The sequence below is a fragment of the Ochotona princeps genome, chromosome 18 (assembly GCF_030435755.1).
Source record: "Ochotona princeps isolate mOchPri1 chromosome 18, mOchPri1.hap1, whole genome shotgun sequence".
NCBI lineage: Eukaryota > Metazoa > Chordata > Mammalia > Lagomorpha > Ochotonidae > Ochotona > Ochotona princeps.
This window is the reverse complement of record NC_080849.1, coordinates 19303663-19322408: the sequence shown is the minus strand read 5'-3', so window position 1 is coordinate 19322408 and position 18746 is coordinate 19303663. Positions and strand designations below refer to the sequence as shown.

Sequence of the window (18746 nt, the reverse complement as noted above, 5' to 3'; positions counted from 1 at the left end):
AGCAGTCCAGGCTGAGCTTCCCAGCAGGAAGGTCAAGGCCCTGATATCCCGACACACAATGCCAGCAGGGAAGAGGACAGCAGTCAGAGGCAGGGCAGGGGAAGGTGACTGCGACACTCAGCAGAGAATGTGAGGATACTGCACCAACATGGTGACCTCGGGGCACAGGCAAGTCACAACAGCCGCAGGTGTACAAGGCCTTACCTCCATGATAGGACTAGATGCTAGGACCTTCTCTTCAATGTTGGTGTCACTGGCTGAGCCACCAACAGTGGCGAAATAACGCATGGCATACTTGGCCGACACGGTCTTCCCAGCTCCAGACTCCCCGCTGACTATGATGGACTGATTTTTCTCATCTCTGGAGAAAGGGGAGAAAGAGCTGGTCAATCACTGCCCCTGGTCAGGCTCTGTTGCTTTCAGGGATGCTGGGACAGGGGTCTGAGTCTCATTCAGAATGCCTTTCCCACATTCAGGGATACCTGTGGAGGAGCAGCCTATCACCCTACCCTCCTGCATGCACCTGCTAGAGATGTGAAAGCTGAGAGGAAGAAGGCAGTTCCTAGAACAGCTCACCAACAGCAAGGGTCCTCTTCAACACACCAAGGGAGACACAGCCAGGTCACTCACCCAGTTCTCTTTGGGTAGGTTTCAAGGATCAGGGCCCTCTCTTCTCTCACTGCACCCATGCTGAGCATGCCAGCACATGGAGTCTGGGACACTCCTGCTCACACATGGCACATGGCTAGGCACCAGCTGGCCCTGCCTCTGCCTTCCCCAAAGTTAGATCAAGCAGTAGGCTCTCCCCGCAGCCCTGGTTCTCTCATCAACACACTTTTTTGGCCACAAAATCACACTGCATACAACATACTTCCCATTTCATAAGGGTATTGCAAACATTCCATGGGAAATGGAATTCAAAGATGAGTTTATTTTCATATATAAAAAATTCTGAAATCCATGTTTAGTTTTTCCACCATGTACATTTTTTATGAACATCAGAATGTGTTCAGTTTTGTTTATTTGATAGGCAAAGCAACAGAGTGAGAGCAAATTCTAGAGATCTTTCATCTGCTGGTTCACTCCCCAGAGCGTGGCCAGGCGGAAGCCAAGAGCCTGGAACTCATTTAGGTCTCCCCCGTGGGTAACTTGAGCCATCATCTGCTGTCTCCCAGACACAATGACAGGAAGCTGGATGGGCAGTGGAGCTGATTTTCAATCTTAACCGCTCTGCAACATGGGATATGGGTATTCCAAACAGCAGTCTGACCCCTGCACCACAGTGCCTGCACTTCCACAAGTTATAGAAGTCCCTCTGTATGTAGGGACTTCAAAATATTCATGTACCAAAATAGCCTTATCTTTGCACTCCATTTCATAAAGCCTTAAAAATTTTTTTATTTGAAAGAGTAAACAACCAACAGGGAACGAGAGAGTTCTTTCATCCACTGCTTCATGGCCACAGTGGCCAGCACTGGGCCAGGCCAAAGTCAGCAGCTTCTTCTAAGTCTCCCACACGCCCTCTTTCAAAGGTATAATTTCTGTGTGGCTCCATCCATTCAGATCAATTATCGAGACAATTTAGGGGGCAACTTAATCCGCCTTTCAATGCATCCTCATTTCTTAAGACTGTTGAAGTTCCCTTTAGACAAAGTCAATCATGGCTAAGAAATCTGGTGACCAGGTTGTCTTTGTGAAGACAAGTACTAACCCCAAACAGCAAACTCCATAGGGCCTATCCCTCAAGAGCAAGAGCACAAGAACTCAAGGTCAAAACCTCAGCTTTTCTGTGGCTCCCAGGCAAGACACCTGAAATCAACACACATATATACACAGTCACAACTACTTCCCAGTTTAGACCAGAGCTCTTCTGACATAGAAGATGAGAGACTTATTTGCTGCTAAATCATCCTGCAAAAGTTGCCCACCCCACCAGTGCAGCGGTTTAAGCTCCTGACTCTCCATTTTCCAGTGGGATCACCTGCTAAGGAGGGTGGCACAGGTGACTGTCATGGCACCTGGCAGTCAGTCTACCCAAAAAACAGCTCTGCTTATCAGCCAGCTGCTACTCGGAAGAAATCCTGCTCAAGTGTTTGCTGTCTTGTTTGGGTGTTTTGCACCGTGATTTGTCACCTTGAGTCTTCTAATTAGCAATATGTAAACAGAAGCCATAGGGAAACACTGCTCAAATCTCAATGCCCTGTCAGATTCCAAGCTCTACTTTCTGTTGTTTGTCTATTTATTTTAGGTTTTTTTAGTTTGTATGATTGTTTGCTATGAGGGGTTTTCGGAGCGATCCTGATGGTCATTGCAAGGGAGGGTGGGAGTCCAGAGGTGGAGCCAGGCTTGGACCAGAGAAAGCTCTCCTCCCTGGTCCCGAAGGACGTTTATTGTTCTTCTGTTTCTGCGGACCGCTCAGGGCTTCTGGTTGTCTTTCCGATGACGTTGGTTTCTGTACGGTAGTGTTTGGACTTCTTCCATCCCCAGCGGAAGCTTCGGTTGGGGGTGGGTGACCTCAGAGTACTCGGCCTCCGAGGGCATCCAATTCCCTGTGGCCTCCTTGGCAGTTGGGATATAGTCCTTGTTGCTCGTATTAATAGTTTGTGGTGAAGGTCTGGGAGTCTTCATGGTTGGGATCCAGGTTTTCTCCTTGCCACCTGCTCCACCCTGGAGTGCCCCCCTGCTCCACGCACATGACCTCCTGTTAAGAGGACAGGAAAGAGCTGGCATGGATTTGCTCATGCCTCACTGGGTGGGACACGAAGATTAGTCACTCTTCACCGTGGTGTTGGGGACTTTCCTGCACACCCCTCCCAAAAAAAAAATGGTCTGCACCTTAATTGTTGACAAATGTCTTGTTAGAGTTACAAGCCAGTCTAGATTATCCTAAAATCTGCCAAGATCAGTAAATTATACTTCAACACAACAAATGGCTAAATACTAAAATGAAATAGACACGAGACAGCTGAATGGTACCTTATAGCCATTTTAAGGTATATAGCAGCCGGTCCTGTATACAAACTAAAATTGAAATGTCAATGAGCATAATCATAGGTTGTGGTTAAGAACTTGTTTTTTGGTTTTTTTTTTAACATACTGATTACACAAAACCATGTCAATTCCATAATGTTACAAATTGCTGTTAATGTTATATTGGGACTCTTAATTGACTGGGATGATATTCTACCAGCTCTAACTTTGGACCAGAAATGGTCTCCCCAAGAAACTGTTCAACCCATCTGGACAATAAGTAGCTGGACTCTATGTTTGGTATATGTTTGCAAGGAAAGAATCTTGATTGAATTTGAACTGTAATATTGCACCAAGGTGGAGGAATCCACCAGGGGGGAGGGGCGTGTGGAGGGGTGGGGGGATTCCCAGAGCCTATGAAACTGTCACATAATGCATAATAATTAATAAAAAAAAAAGTCAAAAAAAAATCTCAATGCCCTGATTCTTTGAGGATTTCTACTCTAGGAGAGAATGGGCTGATTCCGGAGAATCCTCATCCAGTTGTTGCAAGAGTGCTACATGCCTTAATTCAGAGTGATGCTCTCCAGAAAAGCCCGCAGCCCTGACCTTTTGGTCCAGAAACTGTTCCTTCAACTTTTTAAATACCTCAGACACGGAGGAGCAGGGGAGCAGCAAGGAAACATGTGCGCTCGGCATGGGTGGTGTTGGGAACTGAGGTCATCTAGGTGATGTGGTAATGGCTGAAGGACAAGGCCACAGGGGCAGGTGGCCGACAATGTGCCAGGGCCTAGCATGGACTCAGTATCTCACGATGAGTAAACTGACACTGCAGGTGAAACAAAACTCAAAATACAGGACTGACAACAGCTGCTCATGTCAACTATTCAGCATTTACAGCTAAGTTACTGCATGCTATAAAGATTACAAGTCTCATTCAACACGCTACATTAATTCTGTAGTAGGCTTTCTTCAATTACAAAACACACACTCAATATTCATAATGTTTTGCTTGTAATGCCTTAACAATCACAATACTCCCCTTATGTATGGAGCCACTCAACTGGGATGCAAGGAAACTAACACCTCAGGAATGTCACTCAGGACCCCACATTGTAGCCACGAAGTCAGCACCTCAGATGCCAATAAAAAGAGGGGAATCCTAGAGAGGCAAGTTTGGCTTAGCATCAATGAAATACAATCAGGAAGCTTTTCAGACAAAATGTGTAAGGGAAACAAGGAATCCTAAAGACCAAGACAAGTTGCACATACTTTCATTTCTCCATGCTTTCTGAATTTTGTAATTCTTGGATGTTTATGGGGTCAGAAGCTTCCCCAAATGAAAAGAACAAGAATTAAGGCACCTGAGTCTGGCGCCTTAGACCGCTCGGCCATCCTGACACAAAAATAATCAATAAAAAAATACTATAAAAAAACAATTAAGGCAACTACAGATACTAGATAGGAGATAGGCGGCAAATAGAGAATTGATGACTTTTGGGGGTGGGGGTGATGCCAGAGCTTCTGCAATAGCAGCCTCCAGCCTAGAGCAGCCATCCTGAAGAGCATCTCAAGAACCAGTGAGTGGTTGGGCTAACCCCAACACTCACCCAGACCCTGGTTCCCACATGCAGGTCTATGCATCCCTTAATTTCGCTGCCTTCTCTCCCAAGGGCCTTTTAATTAGGTAGCACAAATATAAGTGGTCAAGGAAATGACAGACATGGCTGTCACAGGGATAAAGAAAATCCACATCAGTTCTACCCTACGGCATAAGCACTCTGAACGTCAGGCCAGGGGACACTCCCTCACTCTTCCCAGGACGGGAACCAGGGCAGAGCCTGAGTGGGCTGCCCTTCCTCTCCCCTCCACTGCAAGCCCATTGCAAGGGTGTGACAAGGGGTACCCTGCACAGGCCACACACAAAGCCAGTACCCTTGGGCATGGCTGTTGGATCACCAGAGACATGAACCCAAGGAACAGTTCTATTTCCACATCAGAACATTTCTGCCTCTTCAAATCTAACCAATTCCCCCAGCTTCTTCCTTCAAGCATTTTATATGAAACAATAGTATAGCCAGGCCATGTGTGTGATAACTTGATATCAAGGTGGCCAACGACAGAAGAGGGGTCCGGGCCTGAGAAGTTCACAGGTGTGGCAATAAGAACTTGAGAAGCAAGGGCTGACTGCTATACACCTTGCTGGAGATGAGGAAGGACCATCCCCAACACCATCACACACTGATGCCATCCTAAATGAGCATGTCTAACCTGGCCAAATGGCTTTCCTTCTCTAAGCAGCAGTCTTCACAGCTGGATGAGGGCACCTCCAGAAAGTTTGTGTAAAAAAAAAATTAGCAACCAAAGACTGAAAAACAAATTTTGGCATGGAAAAAAAAATCTGAAATTCATGCAATTTTGTCACTATATACATTTACTATGAAATATGGAAACTCCTTGTTCAAAGTACTCAGCACCTACTAGCCCTTCCATTATGGGTTGTGGTGTTAACACATTTCCTGGAGGAGACAGACTTCAACTCACTATCACCTGGAACCTTTTGATTACCTGCAGTAAATGCAGCCCAGCCTGTCCTTGGAGAGTCTGCCTAGCTTGCTCAGAGGTCTCCATGCTCCTATGCCTCCTCACATTCTCATCCAGTACAACAGCATTTTACTTGCAGCACCTCTGGCTCCCTGCCATAATCTGTCCCACCTGCTGGAGTCTCCCAGTCTTCCTCAAGGTAAAGGAGATGGAATTTGCTTCCCCTCTAAAACTCTGCAGCCCGGTGGAGAACACACTTAGTCCTTGACATCTCCAACAACCGAGCAGGCACCTGAGGTTAGGAGTGCAGGGAAGAGGTGTCTGGGCTGCCATTCTGGCTGTTGGAGAGCACAAACACAACACAGTCACCATCTTCCACATCATTTCCCTGTGAAATGGGAAACGAGTCCATCCTACCTCAGCACCTACAGCCTGCGATCTATTTATAAGGTTGACTTCCAATGTGGAAAACAGACTTCTCCAGGCAGTGGGTCTCTACTCAAACAGCTGTAGAACCAATCTCCTAGGACAGGACTCTTCACACACAGTATCCTGCACAGGTGCGCCTCTGTCCCCCTGTTGCCTCTCCACTGAGGAGTAAGCTCACGTGGAACCATCTAAGGACAACCCTTCCTGTCCACCTTCTCTGAAGCTGTCACTCCCTACCTTATTCAGGGCTTCAGCTCCGAGGTGAGAGTCATATACCACTCACCCATTTGAAGGGCACAATTCCCAGGATATTAGTATGTTTGAAGTTGGGCAACCATCCTAGTTCCTGAGTGTGTTCAACACCCACAAACTCACCCCATACCCATCATCAGTTCATTCCTAGAGCTCGGCCTCTGGATGCTGCACCCTAACCTGCCCTTGTCTTATTTGCTTTCTGTACCAACAGGCTTGTTTAATCAATGGGATGTTAACCCTATCAGTGGCTTTTCAAGATGCATCCATTCTGCAGGATAGAGAAACACTTCAATCCTTTTCACAACTGTACGGTTACTTACACCATTTGACTCAACAATACTCACACCCTCTATAGCCAATCTGCCCTCTGCTATAAAGAACTTTGCCTGCAGGACACTTTCTGCATGCTCCCTGCCTCTTGGAAAGGAGACACTGAGACAGATGGCAACTTTCTGGCCTCTTCATTCTTCACATTCTACACAGTCCAGTGCAGAATGGAAGGGTCCTTGAAATCTTCAGCAAGCCTATGAGAAAATAATGTTTAAATTGGATTAACATGGCCAGGGCAGGAATGTCTGGCAAAAATAACTCTCTCATTTAGCACCCCTGCAATGTGTCAGGCAAGCTACCCAACAGGGCACCCTGAGATCAACTCCAGGAATGAGGTTCTATCACTACCATCTCCATGACATTACAGATGAGGACATGGAGACACCAAGAGCTGTTATGACCTGCCTGGGGTCATGGGGTTGGGCACGTGGCAGCCTGGTCCCAGCACCTACGGTCATACTGCCTTATTGCTTAGGAGAATAAAGGGGTCATCCTGGTGATGTGCCATTGGAATACATGCTCATAGCAGGCAGCATTTCAGCTGTGGCTCTCAAGCTAGCACCCAGATTTAATAAGTAGTTATCAAGGCTCCCAAGGAAGGAAGAGTGGAGAGGGAGGCAGAAAGCTAGGTTGGGGTGCAGCCTTTCTTAGCTTATGAGAGAAGCCACTGGGAGCTGCATTTCTCATCCCCCTTCTTATTCCAAGTACCAAGTATTTTTCTAAAGACACCCTATAGTTCTAAGTCTTTTCAGTACTTGTCCTTCTCAAGAGGGCTAAGTCCATTTTTAATCAAAAAGGACATCTTTATTTTTTAAAGCTAGTCATACATCATGAAGCAGTTCTCCAGTTCTGGAGAACACAGAGGAACAAATTAATCTCTGTCATCTTTTGCTGTAGGGGGCCCTTCTCCAGCTTCCAACAATGCTGACCTAGGATGCAGGCAGGAGCCAGGCACGTGCTTTTAGGCTTGTCCACTGTAGTTCTAGTGAACACAATGGGGGTGGAATGAGTGAGGGAGCTCCCTCCTGACCCCACTGTGTCACTTTACAACAGTCCCAACCACAGGAGTCTTCTTTCTTCCCAAGTGTCTGCTGTTGGCACAGACCAGGTAGGCTGCCTGGGCTGCACAGGTGGTCTAGCAGAGCTTGCAGCCGTGCGGCAGACAGAATGCCTGCAATAGCTGAGCCCAATCAGACCCTGGGGTGAGGCCTGGGCAGGCGTAGTCTGAAACTATCTAAGAAAATTCTAACGTGAAGCCAGACAGAAGTGGCAAGGTGGCTCTACCTTCTAATCAGCTTTCAAAGTCTCCAGCTGCTGTTTTTTAATTGATGCCCACATTCAGATCCCGAATTCTTACTACTTTGTCAAAAATCACCAGGAAGAACCTTACAGATGGGAAAGACCACTAAAATCCATGGAATCTGTAGTGGGTGTTTTGGGTGCAGTGGTAAAGACATCACTTGGGACATCTGCATCCCATAGCCAGTAGTCTGATTGCAACTCTCTACTAATGTGCACCTTGGGAGGCAGCAGGTGAAGGCTCAAGTAGCTGATCCCCTACCCTCTGTGAGAGAGACCTGGATTGAGTTCCCGGCTCTGTCAGTTTTGGCCTGACCCAGCTCCAATTGCTGTGGCATTAGGAAAATAAACCAGTGAATGCAAAGAGTTCTGCCTTTCAAATCAAAATTTTTAAAAAGTCAGTGAACTGGGAACAGGTGTTTGGCAAAGCAATTAAAATACTGGTTAACATGCACACTAATTCGAGTACCTGATTTGATACCTGGCCCCAGCTTCTGGCTTATGCCAACACAGGAGGCAGCAGGGAATGGCTCAAGTAGCTGATTCCTGCAACCCACAAGGGAATTCCACTTGGGAGTCACACATTGAGTTTGACTCCCAGATGCAGTCTGCCCCACAGCAACCCATTGTGAGTATTTAGGGCACGCAACAGTGGATGATGAACCTGTCTGCCTTCTCAAATAAATCATTTCTTAAAAATATGTGAAAAATTTTTTGTGAACACTGGTTCTGAGTCCCAGGCACTCATCTACTTCACAGGTTTACCCCAATACCGAAGACTTGCTACTTTGACTAGCTTAAGAAACACTGCATTTGGTTCCATCCCTGAGATGCAGTCAGTCATGAGAACAGGAGTGCCTCAGCCATGGTGATAAAGAGTTGTGGAGGGGAGCAGCTGCTTACTCCATCGTGGGCAAGCCAAGCCCAATCGGGTACTGGGGCCTAATGTCAACTCTCTCCACAATCCAGACCCTCTTCAACGTTTGTCTGAAGTCAAACATTGTCCATTGTTGTTTGTGCCTTAGTGTAATCCAAGAACTGCTAGCACAGCTCTTGAACACACCCTAGAAAAACTATCACCAACAGAGGGGCAACAGCCATATACTGTCCCTACCACGAGGGAGACAGTCTGCTGTGAATCAGCCATCGATCCTCACTGCCTTCCTAGAGGGAAGTGCAGATGGTGACAGAGGGTCACCGAAGGACAAAAAGTCTTCTCAAAGTGCAACAGGAATTTACCCACAAGGATGAGTGCAAGTGTAACTTCAGACACAACGCTGAAATTGATTCAACTATCTGACCTTTAGACATATACTTGGAGCAGTAATGAAAACTGCGCATGCTCCCCCCACCAAGTGTAACTGTAACTTATTTTCTATGCTACTGTGCCAACATACTGTGCACATTACAAAACATAGATCAGAGATTTTACATTTTAAAAGGATGTGGGAAAATATTTCCTCCACAGACTCCTATGAACCATCGTACAAGAAGTGGTATACCATAACCACTTGAAAACCACTGCTCTAACCAACTGACTCAACTTCACCTCTGGCCAGCTGGGAGAAGCTGCCCTCTGGCCTCTGCCACACACTCAAATAATGGCATCTGATTCACTCAACTTTCAGGCAACTGGCTATGAGCCAAGCAATCCTGTGGTTCTGCAGTGCACCTGCCTAACACTTCGCTAGGGTTTTCGATCACATACAGTGCAACGTCACCCCAGCTGCACAAATGGAAGCTGCTGGTTTTCTCTCTATGACAATAGGTAAGTTTAGACACAGTGTCCATTGATGCTGCTTTTCCTCTGGACAAACTGAAATTAGAATTACAGAAGTCACTGTAGGTAAGCAATTACAGACCCATAAAAATGTCTCAAGCAACTCTACTCAGCACATAGAACTGGCTGGCCTTATGCCATCCCCTTGGCCCTGGAAGACAGATCTATTCTGAAGCCCCTCTGCAAAGGGAACCTACTCAGCTCCCTTCTTTTGGACAGTATGAAGTGAGTGATATTACATATTATTACCAGCATTATCACTACCGCTATGTCTGACATTCACTGAACGCTTACTCTGACATATATCATAAAAGGCATTTTTCATTTATGAGCCTACTCAATTTTTAACCATCTTCAGATTTAGACACAACGCCTGTCACCAACCAGGAGGGGCATGCACAAGTGCAAAGCGAGGCAAACTCTCAGAACTCACCCACACAGCTACTGTGTTTGGAGAACCCAGAGAGTCCCGTAACTGCCCCTGGGTGCTGAACTCCCCACTGCCTCCCTTCCTGTCTTTGTTACCAAACTCAGGCACACAGGCACACCAAGTTTGTAGCTGATCTGTCTTCTGGGATATCAACGTGAAAACAGGCAGTTCAAAAAAAGAGAAACAAGGTGTGGTTAACAGGGCGTGAAAGGCATCACGGCGATGCAAATAGCAATGTCGTTTCAGCTGTGAGGCATCACATCCTATTAGCTTTCTCCATCGAAGATTGTTTCAGACACCTTGAAAAACTAAATCTGACTCACATGTCATCACCACTATTAATCCGAGAAGAAACCCATGTGGGGTGTCAAGCTCGACTTTGACATCACAGAAAGAACAGTGTGTAGGAACCACATGAGCCCACTTCCCTGTGGGTGCTGCCTCGTACACATGCTCCACACACTTGAACCCTGGGATGCCTTACAGGAGACAGGCAGTGAGCAGCATCATGCCTGTTCTCATTGTACTGAGCAAATAGGGTACTGTAGGCAGAGAAACTTGACATGGGGAAGCTAGGATGCTAACTGGGGTGTGTGCCAGCCTCCTCTGCCCAACCCCAAACACCCACAAGCATGCCAAGATCAAGTCATGTTTGACCGATTCCTTTTGCACAGGTTTTAGCAAGACTTCGAAGTTTACGGCTACACTGTTAGTTCCACCAGATGACAGGATTACTAGCTGGAGTCCCTGAGCAGTGTGGAATCCCATCAAGATAAATCTATCGTTAACAGATGAATAACAGACACAATAGATTTGTCATGCCTGCACATGCGTCAGGCATGGTAGACCTCATCCCTCACAAGTCAATGGCATACACTTGAGGAATAATGGACCACACACCAGAGGTGAAAAGCAGTATAAATAACTGGAGAATCCTGCTCAGCACATAGAAAAATCAATGGCACGTGTGCAGAATGGGGTAACAAATCTCAAAAGTAGTTTTATTCATAGTGACAGAAAGCAGATCAGGGTTACCTGCTTGAGGGTGGGGAGGAAATTGAGGGGTTGGGAAGTGGATCTCACGGGAACACCAGGAAGCATTTGGAAGTTAAGGAAGAGTTTATTATCTTGACTGAGGTGATGGTTTCACAGGGACATACCTGGGTCAAAATGTGTCAAGCTGGGTGTGCAACTGAGTGTGTAGCTGCAACTCACTGATGGTTCATTAAGCCTCACCAAAAGTGTAACACCAACAGCTGCTGAGCGTGTGTCAGATGGCATGGGGAAGAAATGTCACGGCTTGCAAACTGACTATGAATCAACAGCATAAATTGTGCCAGTTGCGCTTGTCACCTCCTACAACAGAAACTTCAGCAAGGGGGCAGGAATAAATTAACCTGGTCCAGCAGCCCGCAGCCCAGGACCATCCCTGGTTATATCAAGATGGTCTAAATGGTGGAATGGTGTCCGAGGGTAAGCAGGATGGGAGACGAAAGGCTATGCTCACAGTTTCTGTGGCAGCCAGAGATGATGGTCCCTTTTGCTGTTCACAGTAATGAGTCACAGTTGGTCAGAGCGGCAGTCTTCAGACATCTTCCTCCTGTCTGTCTGGGACAGCATGCTTGTGCCTTTGGGGAGGAATCTTTTCCACCATGAACACTCATTTCCTGCTGCTCCCTTCCACCCCAACCCTGGGGAAGGTTACAAAGTCTCAAAATGCTCTCTGCTCCTGCAGGGACTCCAACCAGCAAGAGTCCCTCTCCCAAGAGTGCAATCAGCACTTCTCCCACCATGAGCACAGCTTTCACTCTCCTGGGCTTTAGCCCCATCTCCAGGAAGCTCCTGTCTGTTTCCGTCTCGGAGGATCACAGGTGCACCAAGCAACACTCCCCGAACCCAGCATTCCAGACAACAGCAACCCCATCTTTCACTATTAGTCACACCTTGGCAGCACAGCAGAGACAGATGGAGAATGGGTGCTCCATTACCTTGGCTACCTGAGCAAGTGAATTAGCTTTGCAGTACCTCTAACCTTTTTCAGAAAAGCGTCGTAACTGAAACACAAACAGCTTGAAAAAAGAATGAGACCCAGTCAGCCCAATGAAACAGCCAACTCTTATCCATAAGGCTGACCGACGCCCTACACCCCTGTCTACTGCACAATCCCAGGTACTCCTGGACCTAAGGGTGAAGCAGTTTCTCTTTAGGCCCTCACTGTCACCCTGGGGAGCAGAGGGTGCTGTGCTTGGACCACACTTTCTGGGACCATTCACAGACATGACTCGGGGAGGGGGAACTGCCTCTTGGCCAACGATGGAGACTGTGTAAACAGTGTTCTGGATTCCACATCTGCTCATTTATCATCTTTATCTTCCTCAACATCTGAAGTCTCCAGCACTTACCTGTATCATGGAGACAACTAAACTTAAGGGCCAACTGTAGGAACTAAATGCATGAGCAGGTCAGTTGTTTCTTAAACACCAGCCATATGCCCTGGAATACAGCAAACATATTGGACCCCTTTCATTCATCCCACGTGGTTTGTTCATAACTGACAAGCTACTTTCACAACAAACTAAGTTTCTCCTGAGAGTATCCTCATCCTATAGGTGCAAACAGAAATCCAAAGGAAAAGATCATTGGGAAACAGGGACTCATCAGAGGCAATTTTCACTTCAAGCAGCCCTCGAGTCACATTATCACCTTCTCCGAGAAGCTCTGGCCTCCACTGCTCTGGACTGTTCTTTCCTCAAGTATTGCCCAGCACATAAGTTTCTTAAGATAATCATCCAACAGTTTTGTGTCTTATTATACTTTGCAAACTCAGCACAACACAACCCCTTCTTGAAGACTCAGGATGTACATCAACATCGAGGCTGCAATATGGTCCTTGACTTAACAGCTACCAACACCCTTGTAAGACCCCTCTTGCTCTCATCTCCTGACCACGTCCTGTTGTTCACAACAGCTGTATTCACAGAACACACCCCCGACCCTTGCAAAGTCCATGGTTGATTTTAATAGTTATGCATCTGTCATCATTTTCACAACCTGTTGTGAAGCCCATTCATCCTCATCTGAACTCGCTCTCTGCTTCCCTCCAACCTGCAGCAACAGGCAACCTCATTTACTGTCTTCACAGATCTGCCTACTCTGCTCACTGCAGACAGATGGAATCGTACAATACGCTGTCTTCTTCCACTTCACTTGTTTCCCGGATGCACTGACATGCAAGTGTCCTTGTCATGGTTAGACACTCTCCCTCCTGGATGGACAGCTCCTATGTTCCTTTTTACCTTCTGGCTACTGAGAACGCAAGTATTTTTAATGTGGAAATATGAATAAGTTTCTACATCTCTTGGGCATGTGAGATTCTAAGAATGGAGCTGCTGGGTTATCAGGGATCTGAATTGCACCTTTGGAAGAATCGTTAACTATCTGCAGAAGCAGCTGTACCAATTCTCATGTTCACAGGCAGTGCACAAGGATTTAACGTTTCTACATCCCCTCCAACACCTGTCACTATTTTTTTCACTAGAGTCCCATCCCAAGGGGTTCAGGGAGACGGTCCCCAGATTTCCACTTCCCGGGTGATAGTCACACCCAAGCAGGTACTGAGACGGTCTCTTCTCACTCTATGCATACTCCCAATCCACCAACATCCAGCCAAACTCCTGCAGCTTTCTTTAAACATCAATTGTCTCCAAACACAATTCAAATGACACTGGCGCAGCTTCCACCTGTACTTCCTGGAGTTACGGACTTTTCAGTGCACTGATGCCTTCTCTCCACAGAGGTGAGATCCTGTATTTCTCAGTGGCCACCATGAAGCCTCTATCAAAACATCACTCCCTCATAGACACCGATACAACTTAAAAGTAGGAGTTGAGGCTGGAGTTGAGATAGGCAACAATGTGGAGGAGGGCACACGGGGTCTCAGACCTGGCAACGGGCAAGTACAGAGCTCGGCAGTGGAGGTGACCACCTTCTGTGCCCAAGAGTGGAATTTGTGACTATGCTAATTTCACACCCTCTAACCTTCTTTCCCTTTCTTGTGAATCTGCCTTTACTCTCAAGTTCAGGTTGGGTGAATTCAGCATGCGCAGGGACAGCATTTCAGGCCCCTGTGTCAATGGTGTCCTCTCTCATTCCTAGCAGTGCACTTTTTAAACTCCCAGGAGCGGTAGAGACCTCAAGTGAGGCTCCCAAACTTTGACAACATCAGTCCCACCCACTGAAGGCAGCAAGGTTCTGCCCTAGACAGGTGGTTGGCAAAGTGGATAGGATGTCCACATCCACATCATGTCAACTGGGTTTGATATCTAACTTCACTTGCTTGCTGTTGCAGGTCCTAGGGAGGCAGCAGTGATGGTTCAATTATTTGGCCTCTGCTACCCATGTCAAGGGCCTGGATGGAGACCCTTCTCCTGGCCGAGGCCTAGACCAGCAGCCACTGTGAGCATCCTAGGAATGAGCCAGTGGGGCCCAGCATGGTAGCATAGTGGTTAAAGTCCTCGCCTTGAACGCCCGGGATCCCATAGGGGTGCCGGTTCTAATCGCAGCAGCCTTGCTTCCCATCCAGTTTCCTGCCTGTGGCCGGGGAATGCAGTCAAGGACAGCCCAAAGCCTTGGAACTCTGCACCCATGTGGAAGACCTGGAGGAGGCTCCTGGCTTCAGATTGGCTCAGCTCCAGCTGTTGATGCCGCTTGGGGAGTGAACCATCGGACAGGAGATCTTCCCCTCTGCCTCTCCTCCTTTCTGCATATCTGCCTTTCCAATAAAAATAAAGCTTTTTTTAAAAAAAAGGAATGAACCAGTGAATGAAAGCTTTCTTCCTCTCTCTGCCTCTTAAATTAATGTTTTAAAAACAACCATGACTCCTTGGATGTGCAACAAGAAAAGCCAGAAGAGAAACAATTACTGAGTCCAAGACCAACTGAGTCAGTCAGTCCTCAAATACCAAATGTCATTAATTTTAACCTTGAGCCTCCCACCTTATTGCACCCAGCTGCCAGGGGACTCACACTCAAAGCATACTGCACTGAGCTATGCCAACTTGAACCTCATCATTATGCCAACTATGACAGGCCAGGAGGAGCACAACAAGCACAGTTGAATGAATAGGTTCTAATACATGAAATGGACAGAGGCAGTCCATGCTTTTGGAAACACGGCAAAAATCCTCTCACCAGTGGGTCATCTCCCCTGCTCACAGATTTTCCTAGGGCTTCTGATGCATCCTTCAGATCAATAACAAAAACCCTGAGCTGCTGACAATAGAATTCATTCAAAAATAGCTCTCTCTTTTGGCCACAGATGCTGGTTTTGTGCCTCTAATACATTTTTATGAGCAAAAATGACACAAGAACTTCAAGAATTGCTTAGCTACATTCAGATTCAGTGAGTAAAGTGAGTATAAACCTTAAAACTTTAATGAAAGATCCTTTAAGGTTTCTCTGGTCCAGCTTTAAGTTCTAAATCCCTTGTTAAGTTCACTACTTTTGGCAAGGTGATATCACCACCATCCCAGCTCCAACTCCCCTGCCCACCACCCAGTGTGAGAAAGGACCCAAATAAGTGTAAGGAGCCAGGCATAGTGTAACCATGGGTCCAGTGCCAGGCACTAAACGCAAGAACAGAAACAGTCAGTTAAGTGGCTCGGAAGGGCGGGCTGAGGTGGTTTATTAAGCTGGAGGCCAGAAGATTCTCAAAAAGAGGACTTTGATGTGTCTGTTGCTAACATCATAAGGTGCTCTACAGGGGCCAGTACTGTGGCAGTGTGTTAAATGACTACTTGCAAGGAAGGCATTCCATCTCAGTGCTGGTTCAAGTTCTGGCTGTTCCACTTCCAATCCAGCCTCCTGCTTAAGTGCCTGGGAAGGCAGAAGACAGCCAAAGTTAAGTGGGCCCCTGTTGTTCATGTGGAAGATTTGAATGAGTTCAAGAGTCCTGGCTTTCAGCCTAGCTCAGCCTTGACCATCACAGTTCTTTGGTGAGTAAACCAGCAGATGGAAGATCTCTTTCTCTCTGTTGCTCTTTCAAATAAATAAATCTTACTTTAAAAAAAAAAAAAAGATATTCTCCAGTTCTCCATCAATGGCAACAAAGATCTAGCTGAAAGGATCCACCATTTCCCTCACATTATACCTTAACAGTTAAAAATCATTACCAATCAAGCACATTTTCTGTTGAGAAATGTGAGACACACCCTCCAGGGCTGGAAAAAGGAGATCTACTTAAGAGCCTAAGTAGAGAAAAAGTCAGTATGCACGGCCGATGAATTGAATTTTCCATTTCTGAGGAAGCTGTCAGTGTTCAGTGAGAACACCTGTCAATCAAGCTAGGTCAACCGGACAGGATTCCAGGATCCCAGGAACAGAGGAAAGAAAGTCAAAAGGAAGTCAAGGAAAGGCAAGGGACCTACACTCTATTGCTCAAAAAATGAAATAAGTCTCCAACTTCATGTTTACATTCCTAAGAGTCAAGTGAAGATAAGGAGACACAGAACCTGAGCTGGTTTTGCTTCCAACATGTTTCCTCAATTCCAGCTCATCACGCCACTGTAAGGATCAGCCACAGAAGGTGCCAGAAAACTGCCCGTCTTCCTGCCCCTGACCACCAATAGACAGTCTGGGCTGCAGCCCTCCTCACCTGGCCATCTGCTTGTAGGCTTCCTCTGCCACGGCAAAGATGTGAGGGTCCATGTCGCCCATGTTCTGGCCACTGTAGGCGTAGATGACATCTTGTCCATAGATTGGCAACTGTTCATAAGGATTGATGGCAACAAGCACGATACCTATAAACAGATTAGGCAGTCAGAGTTTGGCAGCACCACAGTTACCTAGCTTAAGGGCCCCCAATCTCATACACCAAAATACAGGACAGGCGGGTAACAGAGAGCCTCAACCAGTCACTCCACTCCAACAAGACTCACCAGGAGGTGTCTGCACTGGGCCCTGACAAGGCAAAATGTGATTTAAAGACCAGGACAACAATTACACCATGACTGGGGATCAGCACACATAGGCACACACACATACATACAGAGTCACAAAAACACAACAAACTGAGGCTTAAGGATTTATTTTGTTTGGAAGGCAGGGTCAGAGGGAAAGGGGGATAGGGACAGGAGAAGCAAAGAGGGTCAGGAGAGAGAGGAGAAGGAAGAAAGGAAGAGAGGGAGAGATAGAGACACTTCCAAGCCCTGGTTCACTCCACCAAATGGCTCTAATGGCTAGGGCAGGCTGAAGTAAGCGGCTAGAACATATCCAGGTCTCCCACGTGGGTATCAGGGACCCAAGCAATCCTCTGTTACTTTCCCAGGTGTATTAGCAGAATTGGAACAGCCAGGACTCAAATGAACACCCATACAAGAGGTCACACTGCAGGTGGTAGCTTAACCATCTGTGTTATAACACAGGACTCCAAATTGAGTTCTTAAAATAGATGTAGATAAACCTTATGGGATCAGTGAGAAGAGGGTGCTTAACTCGGTTGATGGGCACTAGACTTCAGATCTCACGTTGGAATTAAAGCCTGGGAAAGGAATGGATTTCTTTTTACTTGTGTATGGGATATCCTAAATACAACTTGTGAATAGAAAGTTTATCTTACATGTCTTAAGGTCTAATCTGAGCTCAACCAATAACTGGAAATTAGCCTCTCGGTGCGTCAGCTCAATTATCAAATGGGAGTAAAGAGCACAGCCGTTCCACCTAGCAGTTACAACGCCTACATCCCCCATCAGAGTGCCTGGGTTCAACTGCCTGCACTCTCCACTCCAGCATCCTACCAATGTAAGGCCTGGGAGGTGGCCATCCTAGGTCAACTCACCACCCACATGGGAAAACAGGTTGGCATTCCCAACTCCTGGCTGCCTCTGGCCTCAATCACACCCAACACTGTAGGCATTTGGTGAGTAGATATATGGATAGGAGCTTGCTCTTTCAAGTGTGTGTGTGTGTGTGTGTGTGTGTGTGTGTGTGTTGCATATAAATAACAACTGCATTTACCTGCAATGTCCTACAGCTCAAGTGATTGAAGGGGAAACACTTAAACCCATACCTTGCACAGTAATCACTGTGTGTCTGCTGTTTGTTACATCCACAATTCACATCATATCTTAAGGGGCTTCTTTTTTTCTCTTACATTTTACATTTCTAAAAGCATGCAAACCAAGGGTGGAATCAACACACACGAGGAAACTGAGCCACCAGGAAATCCTCCAAGTTCAGATCCTCTCTTGTGGGCAGGTGAGACTCTTGACAGAGCAGAGTCCCCGTCCAGCTGGGCCAGTGTGCATCTCAAGTGAGTGCTTCAGGTCACAGGGAAAGAGCCAGAGGAGGCAAGAGCCACCCAGTGTTTCTGCCATGAAGTCTGTCCTGAAGGGCAGAGTAGTACACACTGAGTTCCAGAACACCAACAGATGCCCCACAGGGCTAAGCCCAGGAAGCACTGCAGTGGGGTGATTAGGGACCTCTGTGAGTTTTTCATCTCCCCACAGCATCCTAGCCCCTCCAGGGAGAAGCCTGCACTGCCCCACTCACTGTATGACCAAGGGAAGAGCACACAGGCTATCCCTCGGGGATGTCCTTAAAAACAGAAGCTGGGTGGCGAGGTACAGCTGGGGTCAATACCATGGCATAGCAAGCTAAGCCTCAGCCTGTGGTGTTAGCACCCCACATGGATGCAAGTTTGAATCTTGGCTG

General features: G+C 46.9%; 1 protein-coding gene across 1 annotated transcript in view; it reads right to left on the bottom strand.

The window, feature by feature from the left end:
- Positions 1-18746, bottom strand: part of MYO5B (myosin VB) — a 145342-nt gene that overhangs the window by 105391 nt on the left and 21205 nt on the right. Inside the window, exons 4-5 of the mRNA XM_058676849.1 lie at positions 16690-16834; positions 205-361 (exon numbers count right to left, since the gene is read on the bottom strand). Of these exons, the coding sequence (XP_058532832.1) occupies positions 205-361; positions 16690-16834 (302 nt within the window). The remainder of the gene's footprint in view (positions 1-204; positions 362-16689; positions 16835-18746) is intronic.